This window comes from Corvus cornix, chromosome 4, assembly GCF_000738735.6.
Source record: "Corvus cornix cornix isolate S_Up_H32 chromosome 4, ASM73873v5, whole genome shotgun sequence".
In the NCBI taxonomy this organism is placed as follows: Eukaryota; Metazoa; Chordata; class Aves; order Passeriformes; family Corvidae; genus Corvus; species Corvus cornix.
Genome location: NC_046334.1, coordinates 31033141 through 31055850, shown reverse-complemented (window position 1 = coordinate 31055850; position 22710 = coordinate 31033141). Strand labels below are relative to the sequence as shown.

Here is a 22710-nt window from a genome sequence, read left to right as displayed (position 1 = left end):
CAAGCAACACTCTGCATTTAGAGTAATCTAAGAAAAATGCCAACCTGCCACAGCCAGACAAGATTGCTTTTGCATGGCTCTGGATTCCAGACTGCACCACTTTGATGCTTAGAGCCTGAAGGACCACTGAGGCTTGGCACAGCTCAGTGCACCCACTGCAGCAAGTGGAAATGATCATTCAGCAGCAACAGCCAAATGCAGCATCCCCAGGTGCCAAAAGCCACGAGTTTTGTCTCCCGCATCTGCAGAGGGGCAAGAGCAGATGCCAATACCACAGGTGTGGTAATGGCAGCAGAAGGCACTTGGCCCCTCAGAAAAATAATGTGGAGGAAGAGCAAAGAAAAAAAATTCCCCCTTTAGTTGAACAGTCACCAGGAACTCCAACGCCCACTTTGTTTAAGGGGAAGGTATTTGAAGGAGCAGCAACAACCCACAGGAGGAAGAACCACAATGCTGTACATCCCACATCTTGTGCAGATTGCTGCCAAATCAGTGGGAAGGTGACACATTGCAGGGAGAACAACAACTTTAAAATAATAATTAATGAATTATTACTGACAATTGGAAAAAAAAAATGCCAGTCACTTATACAAACGAACGTTGGCTTCTGGAGTTTCTAGCGATAATAAATATTTAAACACCTCCCTTGTTTTAACATAAAGCAGGAGAGAAATGCAGCAGCCGTGGTGGGAGCGGTGAAGTGTCAGAACAGCGGCGTGGAGCGTCGGATCAAAACACAGCGAAGGCTTGCACCCCATCAGCAGGGAGCAGGGAGGGGGCCACAGCACCCCCTGGAATGGCACTGCCAGGGCATCACCATCACTCCCAGCACATTCCTATTAACAACCACCCTGGGTATAGCCTGCCTCTGTGCTCAGCACACCAGCACAGGAAGGTGACAAATGGGGTTGCTGGTTCTTTTCAGAGGAGCCAGAGACAGAAACTGTAGCCCTCACAGTGCGTGTGCCAGGAGAGCATCTCTTCTGCCTGCTCCCTGGGGCAAAATTTGGCAACTCTGGAAAGCATTTTGGCAGGGGCTGCCACAGCTTTCTTTGCCCAGCTTTTCCTTGCCATCAGACAAGTGGTATTTTATACTAAAGGGATGCCCACCCAAAAAGGCTTGCTGGTAGAGAACCAGACTGAGTCCCCCCATGGAGCACTGCTGAATTAATGCCATTCTCACTCCCTCCTTAACTCCTATCAAAGCTGGTGGCAACATCTGCAGTTCACATCACCTAAAGTGCCTATTACAAGGCACCATCTTTGGCAGTTCACAGCTTTACTCATACCTTTAATCCTGCTGGCTGAAACCTTTCAGGCATGGCATCTGCCTCCAGCTCAGTGCCTGCCTTGAGCTAGGTGTGCTTTCAAGTTCCTAGCAAAATCAACTCAGCTGTTTCCAAGAAAATAATTAGGGAAAAAAATAGCTAAGACCTGGCTTTCTTTAACCTTTTCACCAGAACGCTAACTGTGGCCGGAGAAAGTTCAGGACATGCCAGTGATGGATCAAGCACATGTCTTACTCTCTGCCCCTTAGAATTCCCCTAGATTTTCTCAGCACCAGCATTTTAGGGCACATGTAACCTACATATTCACTGCTATCATTGCAATCTGCAACAGCTTCCTGACCCTGCCACACTGGGGATGTAAAAAGTTCAACATCGACTGCTTCAGCCCAGTATCTGCCACCATTTCCCCATGGAATCCAGTGGCACAAGCAGAAGAGCAGCAGCCCACACACTTGCTGGGGCACCACTCCACACACCAAGCACCTACCTACCTTGCAGGTGCTCCAGCCTCCAGGAGCTCAGGCCTCTGTGCAGACCCATCACCTTCCCAGGACACAAAGAATGGAGCTGGGGCCTGCTGGCAGAAGCCACAGCATATGTTGTACCTGCCTTCCTCTAGGGAAAAGAGGAGTTAAAGGAAGGAAATACAGGTGAAAGAGGAACAAAAATGTGAAAGAAAGAGTGAGCAAATGAGCTTTTTCCTCTGCCTGGCTGGAGGAGCTGCAGTTTTCTCTGGCTGCTGTAATTCTAGCTTATGTTATTGAAGTAAGATGTGCTGGGTCACAACAGGAAAAAAAAAAAATCAGCTAATAATCCTGCTTGTGCTTCATCTCTGTGGTGAGACTGCCTCAGGTTCATCCCCATCTTGTAAAAGTCACTATTTCCAGCAGAACTAGAAAAGGCAGGGGCCAGAGCACTGGTGCCCAAAGATCCCTGTCTAGGGCAGCTGTGCCACTGGCAGGGTCAGTGGACACAGAGGCTGGGTCCTGTCCAGTCCAGCTGCACCATTCAGTGATACTTGATCTCACTGCTTGCATTCAAGGTCTGAAAGCTGACAAAACATGAGCACTCCTTCTGCTCTTAAATTCCCATTTGCTCTTTGGTGAGATTAAGATTACCTGTGTGGCCTACGCCTCCAGTGGACTGAAAAATACAATTTTTATGCATAATGTTTGTGACACACTTCAGATGAACATATGGAAAGGATGACGACTTCTTTACATCAGCGGACTGCATGTAGTTGTGTGCAAGCGTCAGACCAACCTATTTTAGCTTTGCTGCCTCTCCCTGCAGAAAGAGCCATTCCATCCCCATGGCCTCAGTGCAGAGACCATGTAAAGGGTTATCAATTACTGCCAGCTTCTACTGAGATGCCTTAAACAGCTATGACATGAGAATTCATGTTCCTTCTGTGTACTACACTTGGTATTGCCAAGCTGTTTGAGTTGGAACTAACCACCTTAAAAAGAATATACTCCACCACCTGCAGAGTCATTTCTGACCAGACACTTGCCAGGCATGGCAGGTCAGGGAGTGTCAGACCCCAGGAGCGTGAGAAGATGCTGGCCCTGGACCTCTGTCTGCTGAGAGGTCGGCTGCCCGCACGTGCTACAGCTGTGCCTGCGCCGGCACACAGCCTGCAATGAGCATCACCGGCCGCAGCCAGTGAGCCACACTGGAGGCAAATGCTCTGCTTAATTGGTCTCAGCTGGAGACTGAGACCTGTGTATGTCAGCATGTTTAAGAAAGCGGGTCTACAGGAGAGAAGACACCAGAGTAACCAATTAAAGAAAAAAACCCGATTTCCCTTCCCCCTCTTTCCCAGCCCTAAGCCCTGGAAGTTTGTTTCATTTTTAAGAAGGAGTGTTTCTCACTGTTGATGAAATCAGCTTGAGAATAAAGTTTTGCTATTGGTATTTCCACGTCTAGTACTGACAGCATTTTTGGACATAGATACAGAGACCTGGTTAAATCAAGTCAAGGTTTGCACTTTTATTTCTTCTTTTTTGTTGTGTTTTTTTTCCTTAAAAAGAGGAAAGAAGTGACACCAGGAAACTCTTCGTCCAGTTTAAATCCAAGTTTATTAGCCTGTAAAAGTCTGTTTCCACACAGTAATCATAAGAAATGAATGAATGTTTATGCAGCATAGCATAAAAATATACGGAGTCAGCCATAGGTTGGGAGTTTATGATTGCTCACAAAAATTAATCAGCAGATCACATGGCATTGCATCAGAAAGGCAAATCAGTCCTCAGAATGCAAACAATCAGGATAAAAAGGTAAAACAAGTAAGAGCAAAGCATCAGAAAGCAATAATTAGTTCACTGTTCCTAATGTGGGTGACAAATTTTCCTAGATCAAGTTATTTGCTCACTAATTCTCCAAAAACAGGTTGAAAGCCAGTTGTAATAATTTTGTATTAAACTCCGGCAACATATCAGCTGCTCAAATTCACTATCAATCTCTAGGTATAACCATTAAAATGTAGGCACATAAGAGACTAGGTATACTCAGTAGCCTAGCTCCTTCTCCCACAGCCTGGTGGCCACTGACACTCACAGCTAGAAATCAAAAGCTAATGCGAGACATGTGGGTCAAGATGTTCTAGTCCTTGTCTGGACATGTAAAACCTTCTCTCTTCTTAAAAACCTCCAGCGTGCTACAGGTTCCTCAAGTGTGGGGAGGTTCACCTCTTTGCTGGGCACAGCAAACCTGACCCCTGCATGGGAAGGGGTGCTGGAGACCTGGCATAAACTTGTGTGTATCACACGTACCAGGGAGAGAGCAGTGGGAACATCCCCCCCGGGTCCTGTTTGCTTTAGTGTTGATGTTCTGTAGGGTTGTGTCCAATTGCCAAGCTGATGTACAGACTTTGCTCACAAGCTACATCCATGCAGAGAAGACCCCTGTTAGGAGATTCGGGCAAGCACCAGGAGTTTCTGACCTAGATTAACTATTCTCTCTTTCCACAGGAAAATGTCTAGCCAAAAAGAAATGTATTTCTTCTAATGCTTTGGGCTTTCCTGAAGAAGTGCAGAGGGTTAGTGTTATTAACTCCATAAAGAGAGCAGACTTGAAGGAGCAAAGGGAAAAAGGTGCTTTCTTTCCAAATGTAGGATGCTTATACACATCATAAACCAAGCTAGGGAGATCTACACCAAGTAATTAATCCAGGCTCTGGCTGACATCATGACACCTGCAGATCTTTCTAGCAGAATTCTGCTGAATTATTTTCTATCAAAGATCCGTCCTTGACTCTGCAAGTCAAGGGCCCATCCAGGCCAATGAACCCCCAGTCACAGCATCTTCTGCTATAGGGCAGCCATATTACACTACAAAGTACCTTCAGAGTTGGTTGGGAAATTAACCCATTAAGGCTAATTTCTAAAACCCGATTTTCAGGAATGGGCGGTAGCATGACAAATTCTTCCTGCTTATTACATTAATAATAATGTGACAATCCTTTAATATCTGAGAACTCAGAAGAGCAGTGAAAATCTTCCAGAACATCACAGCTTCTTTAGTTAATCTAGATCCTTGTCTTGCAAGAATAACATTTTGCTACCTGCATTTCCTTCATTCTGCCCTCCTTGGGCAAAACTGCTCTGCTGAAGCACCCAGTGACCCAGCCGAGCATGTCCACCCTAAAAACCAAGCGGCAAACCAAGACAAACCTACAGTGGGAGCAGATCCTGACATCTTCGCTGACATGGCACTTCATCTTCCTTCCTTCAGATAGTTCCAGTGGTATAAAACACCATTGTATGTTCTGCAGTTTTTACTGAGAAGAAGAATTTCTTTCCTTTATAGATTTTGGGGCCATCTATACATGCTCAGTACACACTGGTGACTGTGTAGATCCTTGCAGTGAAGTAAGACCAAACTTACAACTAACTCACCTATATAATATTCTCCAATTCCACGAGCTATCTGGTAAAGCCCATGGGAACATAGGGAGGACTGGAGCCTCCCAGAAGGCACACTGCCCTGTATCACTAGACCATTCATAATTTCAGACTTGTTCCTTGGAAATATATAGAGAGCACTGACACAGCTAGTGGCAAAACCAAATTGAGCCCAACACAGCCTACAAGAATTGAGTTTCCACACAAAGGTGTATTTTCCTTCCTTTAATAGGCTCAGTAATAAGTTTGTCAGTTTTGGCTTTGAAGAATTACCTGCTTCTTGTACGGGTTTTTATTTTTAGTTGCTTGGTTTTGTTGTTTTTTCTGGTTTTTTTTTTAATTAAAAAAGGTATAAAAAACTAGAGGTAGTTTTAAACTGCAAGGTTCATATCTAGGGCGAGTATTTCTTTGGAGCTGAGGCATGTTTTTCATTCAGACTAGTATAAAACAATACTTGAGGGGGAAAAATGTTGAAAGAGAAAGCATTAAAAGAATAGGAACTCAGAGACCTCTTCCTGCTTCCAAATCGACCGTCTCATGAAATGAGTGTATTTCCTCCCTGTGAATTCTATATTTAATCCAGAGAGATCACTGAGTATGCCTGAGCAACCTGGCAGCCCTTTTCCTCCTCTTCAAACAGACCTCAAGATTCACTCTTGTCTAATGAGCGGTCTACGTCTCCCAAGAACATATATCCTTATGGATTTCGATGAGAGCAGACAGGATCAGTGGAAAATCCACTTCTGTTCCTTTTTCTTTTGTTGCTTTCTTTAAAAAACAAAAGGATACACCAAGGCTCCCCCTGGAAAATCAGCTGGCATTGAAAGCATCTCACAGACTAAAGGACCTACCTCATTTTCCAAACTCATTCAAAATTCTGGTTTGGCATCTAAGAGCAGACTTTCTGTTGATTAAAGGAATATTCCCAGAAAAATGACATTCCAAATTTCACCAAAATCAGATGACGTGCTGCCAGCACTGTCATGAACTTTCACACCTATCTGAAGTTGCTTCAATGCTGGCAAGTAGTATGGGGGGAAAAAAATGTCAAGAGGAAAACATTTACTTAGCTATGTAGAGTTTTTGAGACAGGTAGAGAACTGAACTTTGAACTAAGAAGCAGTAAAACAAAAAGGAAGATAATATTGTCATTCTCTCACAAACCACATTCGTAATTCCAAATACTCCAACAGCAACAGGATCACCTATCCTCAGGACTACTGTTCGTTGCAAGAGCTACAGATGAGATTTCACGTTTGCATGCTTCTCCCTACAAAGCTAACTGCTAATTTATCACACCACCCTCACTAGTCCACTCTTTATACAACACAGGTCTGCATTAATGGGTTTAAGGCTGTTCTGTAATCAGTCTTGCTCCTACTTCACTAATCTTTCATAGCCTCAAAATCTCAAAGTAACATTCCTAGTCAAAAAAAGCCAGTATTTTTCTCTGCTATTTTAAAAAATCCAGAGTACGATGTTACCTTCAGTTATACAACTTATGGGGTTTCCATCCATTGCCAATTGAGAAGGAATAATCTCTGTGGCTATTGTACCATCACTTCATAAGCATTCATTCCCATATGCAAGACTGAGGTCAGCATTTGGACCTTCTTGCTCATTTTGAGGGTTCTTTTGTAAAAGAGGTTTTCTTTGTTTAAGATCCCACAAACAGGACCTGTTTATGGAAAAAGAGAGATATTTTGAATACTAAAGTCCTTTATTCAACAACACAGAAATATCACAAAAACAACTTTACTGGGCAAATTGAATGTTTTTATACAGTTTTGTACATGCCCCATAAGTGATTATTTTTTCATAAATACACTGTTTTCCAAAACTGTTTTTTTCCATAATTGCACAAGCATACATACACCTTACACAAATATCTATTAGAAAATTTAATAGATAACTGCACAGTTCAGAAATAGGAGAACACTGTGAAAGGAGTACATTTCTGTGGCCCATGTTTCTGAAAATACCCTCCTAGTTCCCTGCAATTGTGAAAATGGAGTACTTTCTAACATAGGAGCTGTCTTTTGTTCACTAAGAATACAGTAGAGCTCAGCGTGAAACTGCCAAATTTAATAAAAACAAAATCTGAAACATTTAGCTGTTACATGAGAACCCACTGTTTGATATCACTATGCATCTAACCATGATCAAAGACCCACTACTGCTTTTTGCTGAATGCATTCGACCCTGAATGGTATGTTCATTTAACTACTTTCTTTCTTTATTATTTGATTACAGATATAGCCCATTTAAAGACTTTACATTCTTCAACATTAACTGTAGGACTTACATACCAGGGGGTCTGTACAAAAGGGAGTATTTTCCCTCATAGGGAGGGTCTGTTATTAATTGACAGAATGGGTATGTGTGCCTCCCTTTCAAGCTTACCATTTTTCATAAGTTTATCTGGGGTATGCCAAAAATGCTTCCACTAGACTTAGCGCTCACACCTAGAAGACAGAAAGAGTTCTGCTTTGTTTTTGCCCACACCCTTTTTTTTTTTTACTTTTCACTGTGAGAATGAAGAACGGAGAAGAATACAAATTTTCACACTGGAAAACAGCATTGGACCTTGTGAAAAGCACAAATCTGGTAATTAGAACTTGACAATAATCGATTGACAAATATGTATATAAATGGGGACGGGTGGGTAGGGCAGTGGGGAGAGACAGGCCAGAAAATGAATTTCCTTCTTCAAACATCACTAATTAAAATGCTCTATGCACACTACATCATATAAATACTGTTTCAGCAGAATCTAAAAACCTGATGGTGCAAAGGAACAACATCCGAAACAAAAACCATATGGGTAAATCAAAGAAAAATCACCTCTCATTCATTTTCAATAATTAACAGGTATGCTTGTTTGTGTGTTTAACAATTTTGAATTGACATGTAAAACACCACGATTACAATATACAGATCCATCAGTTCTTTAAAACAAAACAACAAAACAAAAAAAGGAACCACAAGAAGACATGCAACATTAGGGTATTAGACAGTAAGTACATTGCTAGGAGTATCTTTGTACACCTAATGTAGCCTGAACTTAACTTTGCCTCTGCTGCTGTAAGAGCAGTAAGAGTTTCCCAAAGAGCAAGGCAAGCTTACCAGCCAGATGTGCAAATAAGGCTTCAGTTTCTAAATCAATGAGCACTTTGGTAGAGAAGACCTTGCAGAACTCGTATTGGTCTAGTGATCAGTAACAGAGGCCCCTAACCAAAAAGTCTCCAACACAAAAAAAAAATCCATACACAGCTGCCATACAAACAGACACAAAAGCTCATTGAATGGGCATTGGATGAGTATTCAACTGAGGATCTTTTACAACCTGTAAGAGGGGCACCATGATAGAAGCATTTTAAGTGTGACATTCCACCTCTGAAGCCATGTATGTGACGTCATACGACGCAAGGACACAGACACGTGCATTGGCCCTAAGTTGAGGATGCAGGTGTAAGCCCAGCCCAACCATGCCCCTCCAGTTACCCTGCGTCACCCATGCTCTGCCTGGTCCTCCTGACACACACATGTGACCTCAAGAGGTTTCTCCTCCTCCATCCCTTGGTCTTTACTTTCTGGCTGTTCCCAATGCCTGCCAGCCCTGGGGGCTCCCTCACTTGCCAAAGCTGGCTTCTTCCCCACCTGCACAGGTCCCACACTGTAGCATTCCCAACTCAACCCCCCGTGCTTCACCAGCTATGTGTGACCAGGGGCCAAAGGCTGATGTACTTAGCAAAACCTGGAGAAAGTCCTGAAACAGTAGGAGATTAGTATGTGCTGTGCAACATTAACTGGTTATTCCCATGCCCAGCACCTTGTCTGTGAAACTACTGGTACAAGTCTCATCTTGTATAAAATTATCAGTCTATCAAATACATGGCACAACAGCATTCACTTACTTTGATGGCATAGCCTTCTCACTCATGAGTGGTATGACAAAGCCAAGCAATAAAAAGTGATGATCAATTGATAATAAATATCCCTAAGTAAAAAATCCTCCATTTTTTTTACAGCATGTCAACTATATCCCTCTGTGCGCTGCCTTTCCACAGAGTAGACATTTCTTCCACACTGCTGGAACAGGAAGAAGAACGGCAAAGCATTTTTGTGGGGGCCTAAGGGACCAGTCATTCAGCAAAGTCGAGATCAGTGGACCAAAAAACATGTGGGGAGAAGTGGTCTTTTTTGAAAAGCATTTTAAAAAAAATTTCATTTTTATACTGCAAAAATATCCAGGCTCTCAAATGAGCACAAGTGCAAGTGAGACCTAAACCAGTCCAACTGTCAAAACTCACTTAACTGTGAAGAGCTCCACCTGAACCAAAAACATGGCATTCCACTTTATAAAATATTTACTCCATTGACTGAAAATGTTACTTAAGATCTCAGAGGTGAAGGGTAATTAAGCTGAGTCATCATTTTTCCTAAGGTCTCATACTCTGTTTTGCATCCTAGAACAACCTTTATTTAGATGACTAGTTTTGCACATCCACCTATGCCGGGCACCCCAGCTCAGAGCACAGTGAAAAACGAGTCAGACACCAGACAGCATTTTTGGAGAGATACCCCTCTGTAAGCTCCTTTGGAAGCAATGCAAGTGCACAAACCACTATTCTAATATAGTGCTTGAAAGATTAATTTTAAGTGTTACATCTTCCCCTCTCACAGCACCACAACGGAAGGTAATTGCTAGATGCATCGCAATCTTTTTATCTTGGAAAACTTGGCATCAAGTCTCTATGGAAGGATGCATGGTAAAACAGCACTGCCGTTGCTGCTGCTGCTGCTAAACAACTAGCAAAATAATAGTTAAAGCTAGAATTTATTGCTCCGGATTTAATTCGCAGAACCACACTGTTGTGTACAAACCGTTTATCTCCATTGATGCTCAGACATGATTGTCTCCTTGTGTCTAAACACACAAAATACAAGCGGCTATCTGTACAGTTTACAGTACTGAAACACATATATTTGAAAATGAAGTATAGATATGTTACTTTTCAAAGATACATGACTTTATAGCAGGGGTTTACCCAAACTTTTTTTTTTTTACAGCCACTTTAAAAATAGACAACAACTTCACTAGTATAGCTAAGTTACATCAAAGAAAGAATTGGTGTACTGAATGTGAAGAAGCTGGCCAATTCCCCAGGCTCCCAGATTTTTGTCTTTTGCTTTTGAGGAAACCCCTATACATAAATGAAAATAGTATCTGAGTATATTCTTCAATGGTGGACTAAGCAGTTTCTTAAAACAAGACTTTAGCTTGCCATTCACTTCGGACTGCCTTGAAAATAAGATACACTACTGCTTAAAAGAACCATCGGAATGCTTCAGCGCTGGGAACAGGTGTTCTCTAAAAAAAAAGCAAGAAAACAAGTTAAGCTTTCTTTTGTGGCATTGGCATACTCGAGTTCTAGTTGTTCTTTTCCTTTACATTTTAGGCATACTTTCACTTATCTAGGAACAACATGATGCCTCCCATTGCTTGACAATTAATAGAAACATCCTTCTCCAAACAGACACGCAATACATCATACTCAGTGTGTCACACACCTAACATGCTGTCTTCTCCTTAGTTCATTAACAAGGTAGTCATGAAAACATTGCGAGAAAAAATATCTGGAAAACAGACAGTGCTTCTAGAATAACCACGGAGTTGTACAATGGTTTCTCCCTTGCTCTGGCATACTGGGCATGCAGTTACGGCTTGGAGGGTTTGTGGGTTAAACAGACACTTTGGCAAGACCATGCTCATGGAAGGGGAATAGCAGAGGCACTGCTCTGTCACTCTGAAAGCATTCTGTGTCTTCAGACACCTTAGGAGGAGAGGATGGCATTTTCAAACCTCAAGCCGGTCACCTTTCCACATTCAGGTTGCAATGCAGAAAGAACTTAAAACATATCTGTGACTTCATTCCAGTGAGGGAATCCCCCTGCTGACTTGGGGGGTGCTGCCCAGAATGGCTCTGTCCTTCTTTCACACACATGCAGGACCTTGGCTTACACAGAAACAGCCTACTTGCAGAGCTGCTACCCCACTCCTTCCCTCACCTGCTGCACCCTGAAAATGATATCCACTTGCATCTGGGTGCCTCCGTACACATTTGAGTACATTTGAGCACATTTGAGCAAATTCCCTTCACAGCTTTAAAGCACAACCTACATGAGAGGCTGAGGGGCTGAGCCTGCAAGGACTGTGTCATTTCTGTGAGGTACTTCTTGTCCTCAATTTCCTTCAATCGAAATGAAAGAACCCTTGAACCCATGCATCTCAACCTGCATGTCTCCCCTCCAGAACCAATGACTGCACTGTCCAGGGAGGGGAGAGAGGGCCCAAACATGACCCTGTATCAGTCTGTCCCAGCTCACAAGTATTTGTTTCATTAAGAACAGTAGTGTTATATCTGAAAAAAATTCTCCTAAAAGCAAAACTCTGTAAATTTGCAAAGAAGTACTTGCAATAAAAAAGTTCCCATGGATGTTGCTGGTGCCACATTTAAGTACCATGTCTCTTTTTGAAAGAATTCTTTCATTTTTGTTTCAGGGAAGACCTTTTAAATGTTTTCCTAGTTTTTCCATAAAAATCCAACAAATTATGGACCCCGCAGTGTACAATGTGCATTGTACTTGGTGCCAGAATATTACTTTCTGAATTCCAGGGAACTGCTCATTAGTAAGGCAAGTATTTTTTGTTGAATAATTAGCCCAGTTTGTGATAACCAGGCTCAAGCAGTACACAGCTTCTCTTTTTGTAAAACCCATATGAAAGGGGAGCTGTTATTGTTAAGTTTATTGCTTGCGTACATGGAAATACCAGAGATCAAAATAATTCTGCTGTATTATCAGAACTCTGACCTGCTGTCAATTCAATATCCACTCCCCCTCCACAAGTGTTACATTTTAATAAATCATCCGAAAATTAACTTCCAAGGACAATGAGCTGGTGTGCTGAATACAGTCACCCTGACTAGTGTGAGTTCTCTTTGTGTCGGTGGTCCAAATGTAGGAATTGCTCATATTCATCTTTACCAGTCCTTGTTCTGCCCGTTTATGTGAAGTGAACATGAGCACAAGTAGTGACAGAGCACAGCAGCCCTTGCACCCAGGTACACCAAGGAGAGCTAATGCAATTGCTAGACCATCCACATCGGTCTGTGTGGGCTGTAAGATGGCTGCTGAGAGCGAGGTATACAGATTTATAATTTATAAAGAGCTTGGCTGCAGAAGAGGCTGGAGTTCGGAATGGCAGGAAACAATCGTACGACTAAATTGACCTCAAAAGAACAGTCGAACATGCAAACATATTAAACTCAATAGATTGTCTTCACTTGAAAACTAAATGTAATATTTCACTGTGAGTCCATCTGCCTGAACACAAAACCACAGCTAGACAGAGAGATTTAAAGACATAGTGACTGAGACAGCCTTTATTTATTTTCTTGCCACATCAGGTTGAGTTACTGTCAGACGTTGTCATATCAGCTGGAAGTAAAGATGTAACGTCTGATTAAAAGGTCATTCAGACCTTTAAATACACAGAATAGTATTTTTGAAGGGCAAGGCTGGGGTTTAATATGTGTGTTTTTGAAAAAATGCAAGATAAGGAATTTTTGCATCTGTGTACCAAGTTCTAATTAAAGATATACATTTACAATTAAATATCCATTGTGCTAGCTACTGATTTGGGAATGAATTACTAATCCATCCTTAAACAAAAAAAAAGGAAATCTTTTAAAACGGAATAGCTGGATCAAGTTAAATCTAAACCAATATATGCAATGAAATCCATAGATTTCACCACTCAAGGTTATTTCCAGACAGAGAGAGACCCTGCAGCCCATTTGGAGGTTTAGCACACCAACACAAAAGTTTAAGTGCAATGACCCTCTACTGCTTAGCTATATAAATCCGGCGGTCCCAGCTGGGGAATCAAACTCTGGGCAAGATTACAGCGCATTTCTGGACCTCAGTGACCTGAGTGACAGGAAGGACAGATCCCCCTGGAAGCCCAGGGAGGGGTGGTGAGGAGCAGAACCAGAGTTAATCAGCACGGTCTTGCTGTAAAAGCCTTCACTGCTCGTGCCAGTGCCAGTGCTGACGAACAGCAGGCTTGCTCTCAGGAGGATGCTCAGAAACCTGCTGCCCTGGCTTCTCCAAGCAGGTAATGCCATAAAGCATGGCTCTGGAGAGGATTTCTCCCTACACAAACCCGGAATGGAATGTCCTCCACACTTTCAAACTTTCTATTCTGCTCCCTATGTACCAGCTTTCATTGCAAAAGAAGTATCTCGAGTATTTGAAATTTGAAAATCTAATTATTGCCTAGAAAAATGAGCTTCATATAGGGAACCAAGCTACATTTTTGGAGGAGGAGGTAAAAAGCAGACAACAGAAACCAACAGAAAATCTCCTCAATTAAGCAGAAATGGAAAAATGATTCCTACGTATCTGTACTGGATGCCCCACAGGGAAATGTAAAAGCAGGCCCTTACTATATGCAACACATGGAAACAGCATGCTGGCAGGAACTGTAAATTCCTCACCAAAGTCTGGTTCAACACCTGTATTTTCACAGCAAAAGCACTCATTAAAGAATGATGCCTCCCACTGCCCACTGGGGTGACCGACTGACGGAGCAAGGCATGGGATGCCAGACAGTGGGATTTGCTCATCCAAGGCCCGCCTGCTTGCCCAGCCCAGCCCTTGGTGAGCTCAAGCTTACCGCACTTGCCAGAGAATCCTCTCTCCTAGGATCTCTGAGTCTCACAGCCACCTGAAAGATGTGACACAGAGACAAGGAATCAGGAAAGTTGGCTGCACCTGGCTTGGGCTGCTGCTGCTGCTTAGGATGCAAGAAAAATTCAGAGCTACCTAACCAAGACTCACTGTAAGTCGCCTGTATTACTGTTTTCTGCAAGGCTAAGGAATCATTTGAGTTGAGGTGAACCACATTCAGAAATAAAATAGAATAATAAAACATATCAGAGAACGACATGATTATGACCTAATACTTTACCAATGTTAAAATATGTTGCATTATGTAAGAATCCTTTGATGTTTGATCCATGAGCAAAAATCCTGCTCTCCTTGAAGTAAACTCACATGTTCGCTACAGCAAATTATTAGCCAGATGTGGCACTCCTCATTCCTCTTGAGGAGCCCTAGAAACAAACCAGCTCAACAGAGGCCCTTCAGGGAGTATACGGCAACTGAGGTATGTCCAACAAAATCTGGGCTACCTGGTGGTCTTTACAGAGACCGACACAACCACAGAAATAGACAGCACCTTAACGAATCCCAAATTCACATGGCAAATTAAATGAAACTGATGAATTTCCCAAAGCAGCAGGACTGGTGCTAGCAACACAGGGAAAACTGATCTCACCAAGATCTGCAGAGAACCCAACATGAGCTTCTCAAGCTGGAGGACAATCCCTTCTAGAAATGCCTTCTGCAAGAGGAACAGTTTGGCCCAGTAAGTTATATACAGATATATATATATATGTATGTGTGTCTATGTATATCCCAATATATCTATATCTATTGAGAGAGAGATATATGATCAGATATTGAGAAATCTGGTGCTCTGTGGTGGCCAAAACTATTCAGCTGGAAAGTCCTGGCCCCTGCATGAAATGCAATTTGAATCAATCAGCAGCCCAGGCCAGCAAACACTGACCACCACTGGCCATAAACCAGTGCCTGTATGCATTTCTTACACTGTGTGAATGCAGGCTATGCACCTCATCAGTCTCACAGAGCCCACATGACCACCAGCAGGAAAGCAAACTGGCCTTTACTTCACGTCACACCTTGTATTTCTAGTGCCACAAGCTAATTCAGGTGTCAGACGGTCACCCTGGAAATGACATCAGCATTGCTCAGACAAAAACAGTGCGGACTCTGGTGCAAATTCAAAACTCACTTTCCATCCCCCATTTCACTCTCTGGAAAGACCCTTCCCCAGACAAGAGCTGGGCTCAGGGCATACACATGGTGGTACAGACACAGTCTCATTGCTGGAATGGAGCTGTGTCACATTGTGATGCACTAAAGCCCAGCAGAGGGATGCAATCTCCTGACCTACAGAGCACTGTAAGATCATAGAATGGTTTAGATTAGAAGGGCCCTTACAGATCACCCCCAACTCACCTGCCATGGGCAGGGACACCATCCACTATACCAGGTTGCTCAGATCCCCATCCAACTTGGCTTTGAACACTGCCAGGGATGGGGCATCCACAGCTTCTCTGGGCAACCTGTTCCAGTGCCTCATCACCCTCACTATAAGGTGTTTCTTTCTAATATCTAATCTAAACCTACCTTCTTTCAGTTTAAAGCCATTTCTCCTTTTCCTACCACTATTAAGAGGGACTAAAAAGTCCCTCTCCAGCTTTCTTGTAGGCTCCCTCTAGATACTGGAAGGAACACCATCTCCTGAACCACAGAGCATCAGCATCCCCTGATGACACACAGGAAGGCGGTTGGAAGATGCCATCTCTCCTGCACCAGCCTGCTCTGCCACTGTTGAATGCAGTCTGGACAGCATCTCCACTCCTTCCTTACTTGCCTAAATACTAAGCCACCCTGAGAGGAAAGCAGCCTTTCAAAGCATCTGCAGCCCACTTTGTTCCGCTCATAAATATACATTACCTACAGCAATGACTGTGGGGAAAACCTCATGATGCTCAGATTCAGCTCACAGAGTCTCCTTGAATGTTTTTCTTCAGGCAAGGAGGCTTGGGGGCAAGAAAGTAGTGTGTGAACTGCATCCCCTGGAAATGCAGAAGGAAAAAGCAGAACCCAGCATGTGGCACGTTTCTCCCAGCTGCTCCGCTGCCTGTCCTGGAGGAATGCCAGCAGACCCACCACGCTGACCCGGCACCGAGGGGGCCAGCTGCGGCTGCAGGAGGATGAGTGGATGAGGCTTTGGCACATGTGCACACCAGCTGGCACAGGAGAGCTGCGTGCAGGAATAGCCCTTGCCTCAAACTCCTGGCATCCTCCCACCCAGCCACAGGCCCACGGGACGGATGTGCTGCCCCAGCTCTGGACGAGGTGTGAAACAGTCCACGAAGCTGCCGCTCCCCACAGCTGCCAAAATCCCTGGCTGCCCACCAACGCTGTGCTCCTGCTTGCTGTACGTGTTATCAGGCAGTAACAGATGTCCTCTAATAACAAGCTTATGATTGGACTTAGCAGATAAAAAGGGACATGTATGCTGGGTCAGAAGCTTGGTGGTGAGCTTTCTTCCACAGCCCACCTTAAAATATCTCTCCCCATACCTGAGCTACTGGCCTGTCTCCCTTCATACCAGGGATGAGATTTAACATTTATTTTAAAAGTCAGCTTTATTTGCTCTGAGAGGACACGCATCTGCGTGCTGCCAGTTATTTTTCCACTTGTGCTGCATATCTCTCAGGCTGTATTTGAGACAAACCAGATTTAGAACATACCAGATTAGGAAAACTCATTTGACTTTCTCTGCCGCCAGCTCCACCGAGTGAAAAGTAAACCTTTGCCACAGGACATCACAAGTAGAAATTTTAAACATGTACTCCTAAATCAGGGTCACGGTTTGAAAACCCAGCTCTTCTCAAATAGCTCAGAGGTAACCTCAGGAGATTTCAGTGGAATCAGCTGGGGAATAAAGGATTTGTGCCAATGGCCACGGAGACCTGCCACTGTACAGCCAGATCCTGCCACTTGGACTTGACATCAGCAGCAGGCCATAGCTCCCCAGCCAAATCAATAGGATTAGTCAGAGGAGTAATGGGTTTCTCCACAGGATAAAAAAGGAGCAAAGGTGTCTCTCATTTACATTCACTGCTCACCACAGTTTATTTTATATATTAACTATTTTTCCATTATATAGATGAGACTGAATTTGGGGGAATGGGGTCTTGATCTGAAAAAATGCGTAATGGCATTGGGGAAAACAGATGGCAACTACAGATAGAAATCATAAGGAATCCAAACTAATGCTATCAAAGAAGAAACAGCTCAGTCCCAGGAACTGTTAGTGATGGAGCCCCTGGAGCTCCTCACTCTGCCGGCGAGCATCACCTAAAGCTCTAAGGAGAGCAGCTCACATGCTCCACCACGGGCCTTATCACCCCCAGGGGTCAGCTCGAGTCACTAAGCACTGCGACGGTGCGCAGAGGGTACCAGCACACGGATGCAGGCAGAGCTCTGGAAAGGAACACATCTCCTCTGCCCATCCCCTCCCAGGTTGGGAGTAACTGGCTGCAGACGCCTTCCAGCACACTCCCTCCCTTGTGCCAGCGCAGCCCTTTTGGCCAGCAAGCCGAGGGACAGAGCCAAGTCTCCACCTCCGCCGTCTCGCTCGCTCCCGAGGGGAGCAGCCGGCTTGGCCGCCGGCTTCCCTGCGCCTGGCATCCTGCACGCGGGGCTGGCAGCGGCGGGCCAGCCGGGTCGGGAACTCCTCCTGCCATCTGCCACCCTGCAGCTGAGTTCCAGCTGGCCACGCTCCGGCCTCAGCCGGGGGCTCCTAATGGCTTCCTGGCAAAGGCAGCGGGGAAGGTATCAGAGGTTTGGCTTTTCGGGTTGGGTCTCCCACATCTCACTGTCAAAGGGATTCACGTTTCTTTCCCTATTTCTACGTCTCTCTCGAGCACTTCATGCAGTTCCTTCAGTTTTTCAGCTACCTCTGTACCTGAGCGTGGAGCTGCTAAGTCTGCTGGAGTGCCTACTCAGTTTATGTGCCTATTTTGCTTTTTTCATTTATTATTTGCATTCCAGCAGCATATGAAGGCCTCAGGCAGGATGAGGGATTGTTTCCATTGGTTCTGCCTCCCTGGCCTCTCAACCAGTAGGTCTGGCCTGTCTCCTGCTTTTTCAGGAACCAGGAAGGGCTCATACAAGCTTTAAGCGTGTTACTTCAGAGCAAAAAATGATGCTAAGCAGGTCAGAAAAGGTGTCATTCAGTGCTCCCATACTGACTACGGGAATTAATACCACTAGTCAAATGTTTTATTAGCAGAAAGCAGAAAGCTCTGTTACTGATGAAAGTTTTATCGAGAAATTCTTGAATACAGGTTTGTTACCACCATGCAACATAACACCCAAGATCCTACAATGCACAAGACACTGAATTGAAATATTCGCACCAGTGCTCAGCTTCACCTAGGACCTGTCTGGTTATTTTTGCTGATTTCTCTGTCAGACATCATCAAGTAGAAGTGTGCCTGCCTTCTGCAATGTGTGTACCATGTGCATACACCTCCCCCTCTCTCACACACACACTGCCATTCACCTTCTCCCTAATCAAATCTCTGTGAAGACCATCCATCAGCCCCTATCATTTATCCTTCCCACACACACCAGCTCACAAAACAGAATTATTCTTGTTAACATTCATTCCATTAATGAGAAATCCCTGCTGGTTCATCATCCAGTGGTACAAGTCTTTGCACTCACAGGCTGACATCTCTATCATCCTCCAAACTGCTGCCCTGGGGTACAGTAATCTCTTACAGACTGGTCTCCAAGCAGAGGAGAGGCACGTTTCTCAGTACCAAACCTAAATTTAAATCTCTTTCCCCCTGAGCTGCTGGGGCTTCAATATCTTTTTCTCCTGCATGGAACCTAAAATCAGCTATGATGCCTCATTGGTTAGCTAACTGCTTCTGTCCTTTGGGATTTTTCATATGCTGTTGATAAAAGAGCCAGTGAAAAATATATCCATTAAATTCTTGGTCTCTGCTTGCTTGTTTCTTTTTCTGCAAAGCTTGCAAAAAAGAAAAAAAAAAAAAAAGGAAGGAGAAATGGAGAAATACAGAAATACATCACTCAAATGCACAGCTCTTGGTATCTGAGCTGAGGGAGTATAATCAGCCAATACCTAAGACTCATCACAGGTGCCAGTTTGGTTCTCTTGTAGCCAAGCATCAAGGTGAGCACCATGTATTTTCTGACTCAATGCAGGAACAGGAGTAGCAACACAAACTCTTACACAACAGGTCACCACAATTCCTGACTAGCGAGGGAAACGTTAATAGATTGTAAATGGTTCTGAACTCCATTCATTCTCAGGTGTGCCTTCTAAAATTTTCAAGGATGACAATTAAGACACATCTCAGTAATTGTTTTCATGACACTGTGACCTCCACTGGACTTTGACCTCCAACTTACTCTACATCAGCTTCCAAGCAACCAGCCAACCGTTTCACCACCTCCCAGAGCTCAGATGAACTGGTGACTTAGAGGGAATGGGTTTTACATCATTACTAGGGTGGTGTCATCAAGTGCTCTCCCACCCCCTCCCGTGTGGGTCATACCCACAACCCTTCCAAATATACTTTTCTTCTCTTTTGTTCGCTCTAAAACAAAAAGCCTTTTTCTACTAATACTACTTGCTTTGGAGATCACATCCTTAAAAATGTATATTCCTTGCCTCTCCTTTTCTGTTTCCAACCTCTTTAATTGCCCCACAGTAATCTCACTCTGCCTCCTTGTAGCTTCTACACAGATTACGAGTGCGCTTCAGCTCTCTTCCAAGCCTGTAACTGCCAAAGGCTGCTGCACTCAATCTCCAATCCCCCACCACAGTTAGGATGTGAAGGATGGATGTTACTGAACTGCAGCTGTTTTGGGGTCTCTTTGTCATGACAATGGGGCAAATTCTTTGTGTTAACATAGTGCAGACTGACGTGCTGTCAGCATGCTCCAGCTTTCCTAGGACACAAAGTACATACCACCAGAGAAACCTTTAAGGCCAAGTCCTTATGCAAAAAATCATCATTTTCAGTCTTTCCTTTCCTCCCCTCTCTCTTTCACATCTGTTGGCTTTTCTGTATGTATGCCTTTATCATTTCCTTACTTCTTGAACAACTTGTTTGGATCACAAGACTCCACCCATACCAAATGCTCACCCTGATATTCAAATTCTCTCCATAAATTCCAGTCAATTTTTAAAAGTTAATTAAAGAAACTGGTTTATGATATCAACAAGGGCACAGGGAAAGCCCTGCTTTCCCTCATCAAGGTTCCCTTCAGCTGTATGAAATCTTAGCCTTCCCCTGCAGAAGTTTTGGGAAGATGGTTACTGGTGAGCTCTTCAATTGCCTCACCTGAATACTAATTTATTACTCAGAGCAGCAAATACACCCCATGCTCTTCTCAGCATGGGAGATGTCACTGCATCTTCAGCCCTACCACTGCATCCTTCAGTGCTCAGTCTGTCCCATGGTAACTGAGTCATCCCTGTGGAGGAGCAGGCACCCCCTCACTGAGGCTTCACACATTATAACCAACCTTCAGCCACTTTGGAATCCTCCTCTGTTTGAGCACTCTGCAGCTCTTCTTTCCTCTTCCTCTGCCCTCATCTTAAGTGATATCCATCCTGAATGCCCTTGGATTCCCCCCATTTTCCAGTATTTATTAAGTTCTTCCCTCCACCTCAAATTTTAATACTGCTTCTCCACTTCCTAAACCAGTGAATAACCTCTCTCATCTCTGTACAAATAACTTCCAGTCAAATGAAGTCTGATACCAGCTAGTGGGGATCCTACATAGAAGTACAACAGACACCATGACCACAACAGTCTGGAGCAGAAAAGAATACTGTCCTGAGAAAGGAGAGGTGCAAAGTTTTAAAATGCCCAACACTTCAGAGATTGAGATAAAGAAAAATACTGAGTAGAGCAGGGAAAAAGTAAGATCCTGTGTGAGTCAGGGAAAGGCACTTGATGAGTATGCTGCCTGACAAGAACACAGTACCCAGCATGACCCAGGCTGCCTTTATTCCTTTTACATTCTCATATCTCACTTGGCACCAGTGTCTGGTTAAATAGGAAGGAATGGAGAAACTCTGGAAAACTGCATAAAAATTAAGCAGGCTTCACGCATACCTGGCCATGGATTTTTATAGTGTTAATTAAGAGGATGCCGAAGAGTTCCAGGGAGGAGAAAATATTTCCCATAATGTCTGAGAGTAGAAGTTAACAAGCCTGCTGGGATCTTTTTAGCCCCTGCAGAGCTAAGGCTTCAACATTATTAAATGGCTGTTGCATCGAAAGCACGGTGCAACATAACTCAACACACAACAGAAAGCACAGGATGCTGAAAAGGGGGATGACTTTAGATTACACCGCAGAGTAATTCAGTTTCAGGACAGGTGTTTGCATGTGACTGAACAAGATACGACTGCAGAAAACAATAAAGGTACCCAAAAGAAGAGAGAAGACAAACATGCAGTCAGGGCTCTCAAGTAGGAAAAAAAGCGTCAAAGGAAACTGCATGCTTCAAGACATTGTGGTTCAGTACGATTATCCGAGCAGATGAGCTATCAAAAACACAGACACTGCAGAAGCAGAGAAATGCCTTCCCTGGGTGGTGGTACTCCTCAGCAGACATGGTGTCTGCTGCCAGTTTTTAAGCACATGGTGACTTAGGAATTGTTAGCCACCAAGGCTACAGTGACACGAGTTACTTATTGCTCCCAACTCACTCAGGTTACATCCAAAAAGCTTATCTTAAAGCCTTTCCCTATGCAAGCAGCAGCCATTTCCCATTGCAACCAGTGATCAAAAGGATTATGCTGTATTTGATGAGTCTTTAAGGTGTACCTTCTAGGTTTGCTTAGAATTATTTCACCAAGCCTAACCCTTAAAATGCATGCATGTTAAGAGCTGGAAGACTGCTAGTTTTTTTAACAATACAAATCTATAGGATATTTGGAAAAGACCTGTTCTTCGTCATTGCCATGCATAAATGCATGACACAGCATACAGAAATTAATATCAACCTTTTTTTTTAACTCTCTAGGGCACTTTTCTTTTAAAACCCAAAAAGCAGTACCAGGATGTTGCTTTCTGACCAAAAAACCCAAAAATGTTTCTGTTCCTTTTCTTTCCCCAGTACCAACAGATTGCTGGCTGACATCCTAATCCATTCTCCAAGTGAGCAAGATCTTCCCTGACTTCAGTAAAGGTGTTAGGTGTGCACTTAGCAAACAGAATTGCATGGAAAGTAACCCCAAAATCTGATAATATGAACACACATGGACAAGCATACAAAAATTGAGACTGTTCCTCACTGTTACCCACCCCTAATCAGTGGTATATAACATGACATTCACATATCTACCAACTTAAACAAAGTCTCCCTATTCATATGAATCAGGCATGATGTGTATAGTCTACAGCAATTTGTACAAACACAGAACTGGAAAAGATTTTCCAAACATCCTGTAGCTGGCATAGGACTCCAAGTCATGATGGTTTTATGCACCTCTAACTGAAATATTAGTTCAAAGTGACCTAGATGATTTGGGGGGGAAAAAAAGGAAAGAAAAGAAAAGGACACTTATTATGCTAATTACTGCTCAAAAAAACCCCAAACCACCCTCATTCATCATCTTTCTCATGACACATGCAGCTTGCCCAGCCTAAACAATACATAGAGATTTCATTATGTCAGCTTAAAAAACCAGACTAACCAGTCACAACACTGAAATCCAGAGTCTGGCACAG

General features: G+C 43.6%; 1 protein-coding gene across 5 annotated transcripts in view; it reads right to left on the bottom strand.

Moving 5' to 3' along the window:
* CXXC4 (CXXC finger protein 4) overlaps positions 1–22710 on the bottom strand; it is a 133220-nt gene that overhangs the window by 28238 nt on the left and 82272 nt on the right. For 2 of the 5 annotated variants that reach the window (XR_005601754.1, XM_039550849.1), the window contains one exon: positions 3352–10568. The exons of 1 other annotated variant lie outside the window; for it this stretch is intronic. Coding sequence is in view for 3 of the 4 variants with exons in the window: in XM_039550849.1 (XP_039406783.1) it covers positions 10524–10568 (45 nt within the window). In the remaining variant the exon portion in view is untranslated. Of the gene's footprint in view, positions 1–3351; positions 13989–22710 lie in introns of those variants that run through there. 2 more of the 5 variants (XM_039550848.1, XM_039550846.1) reach the window with 2 other exon arrangements.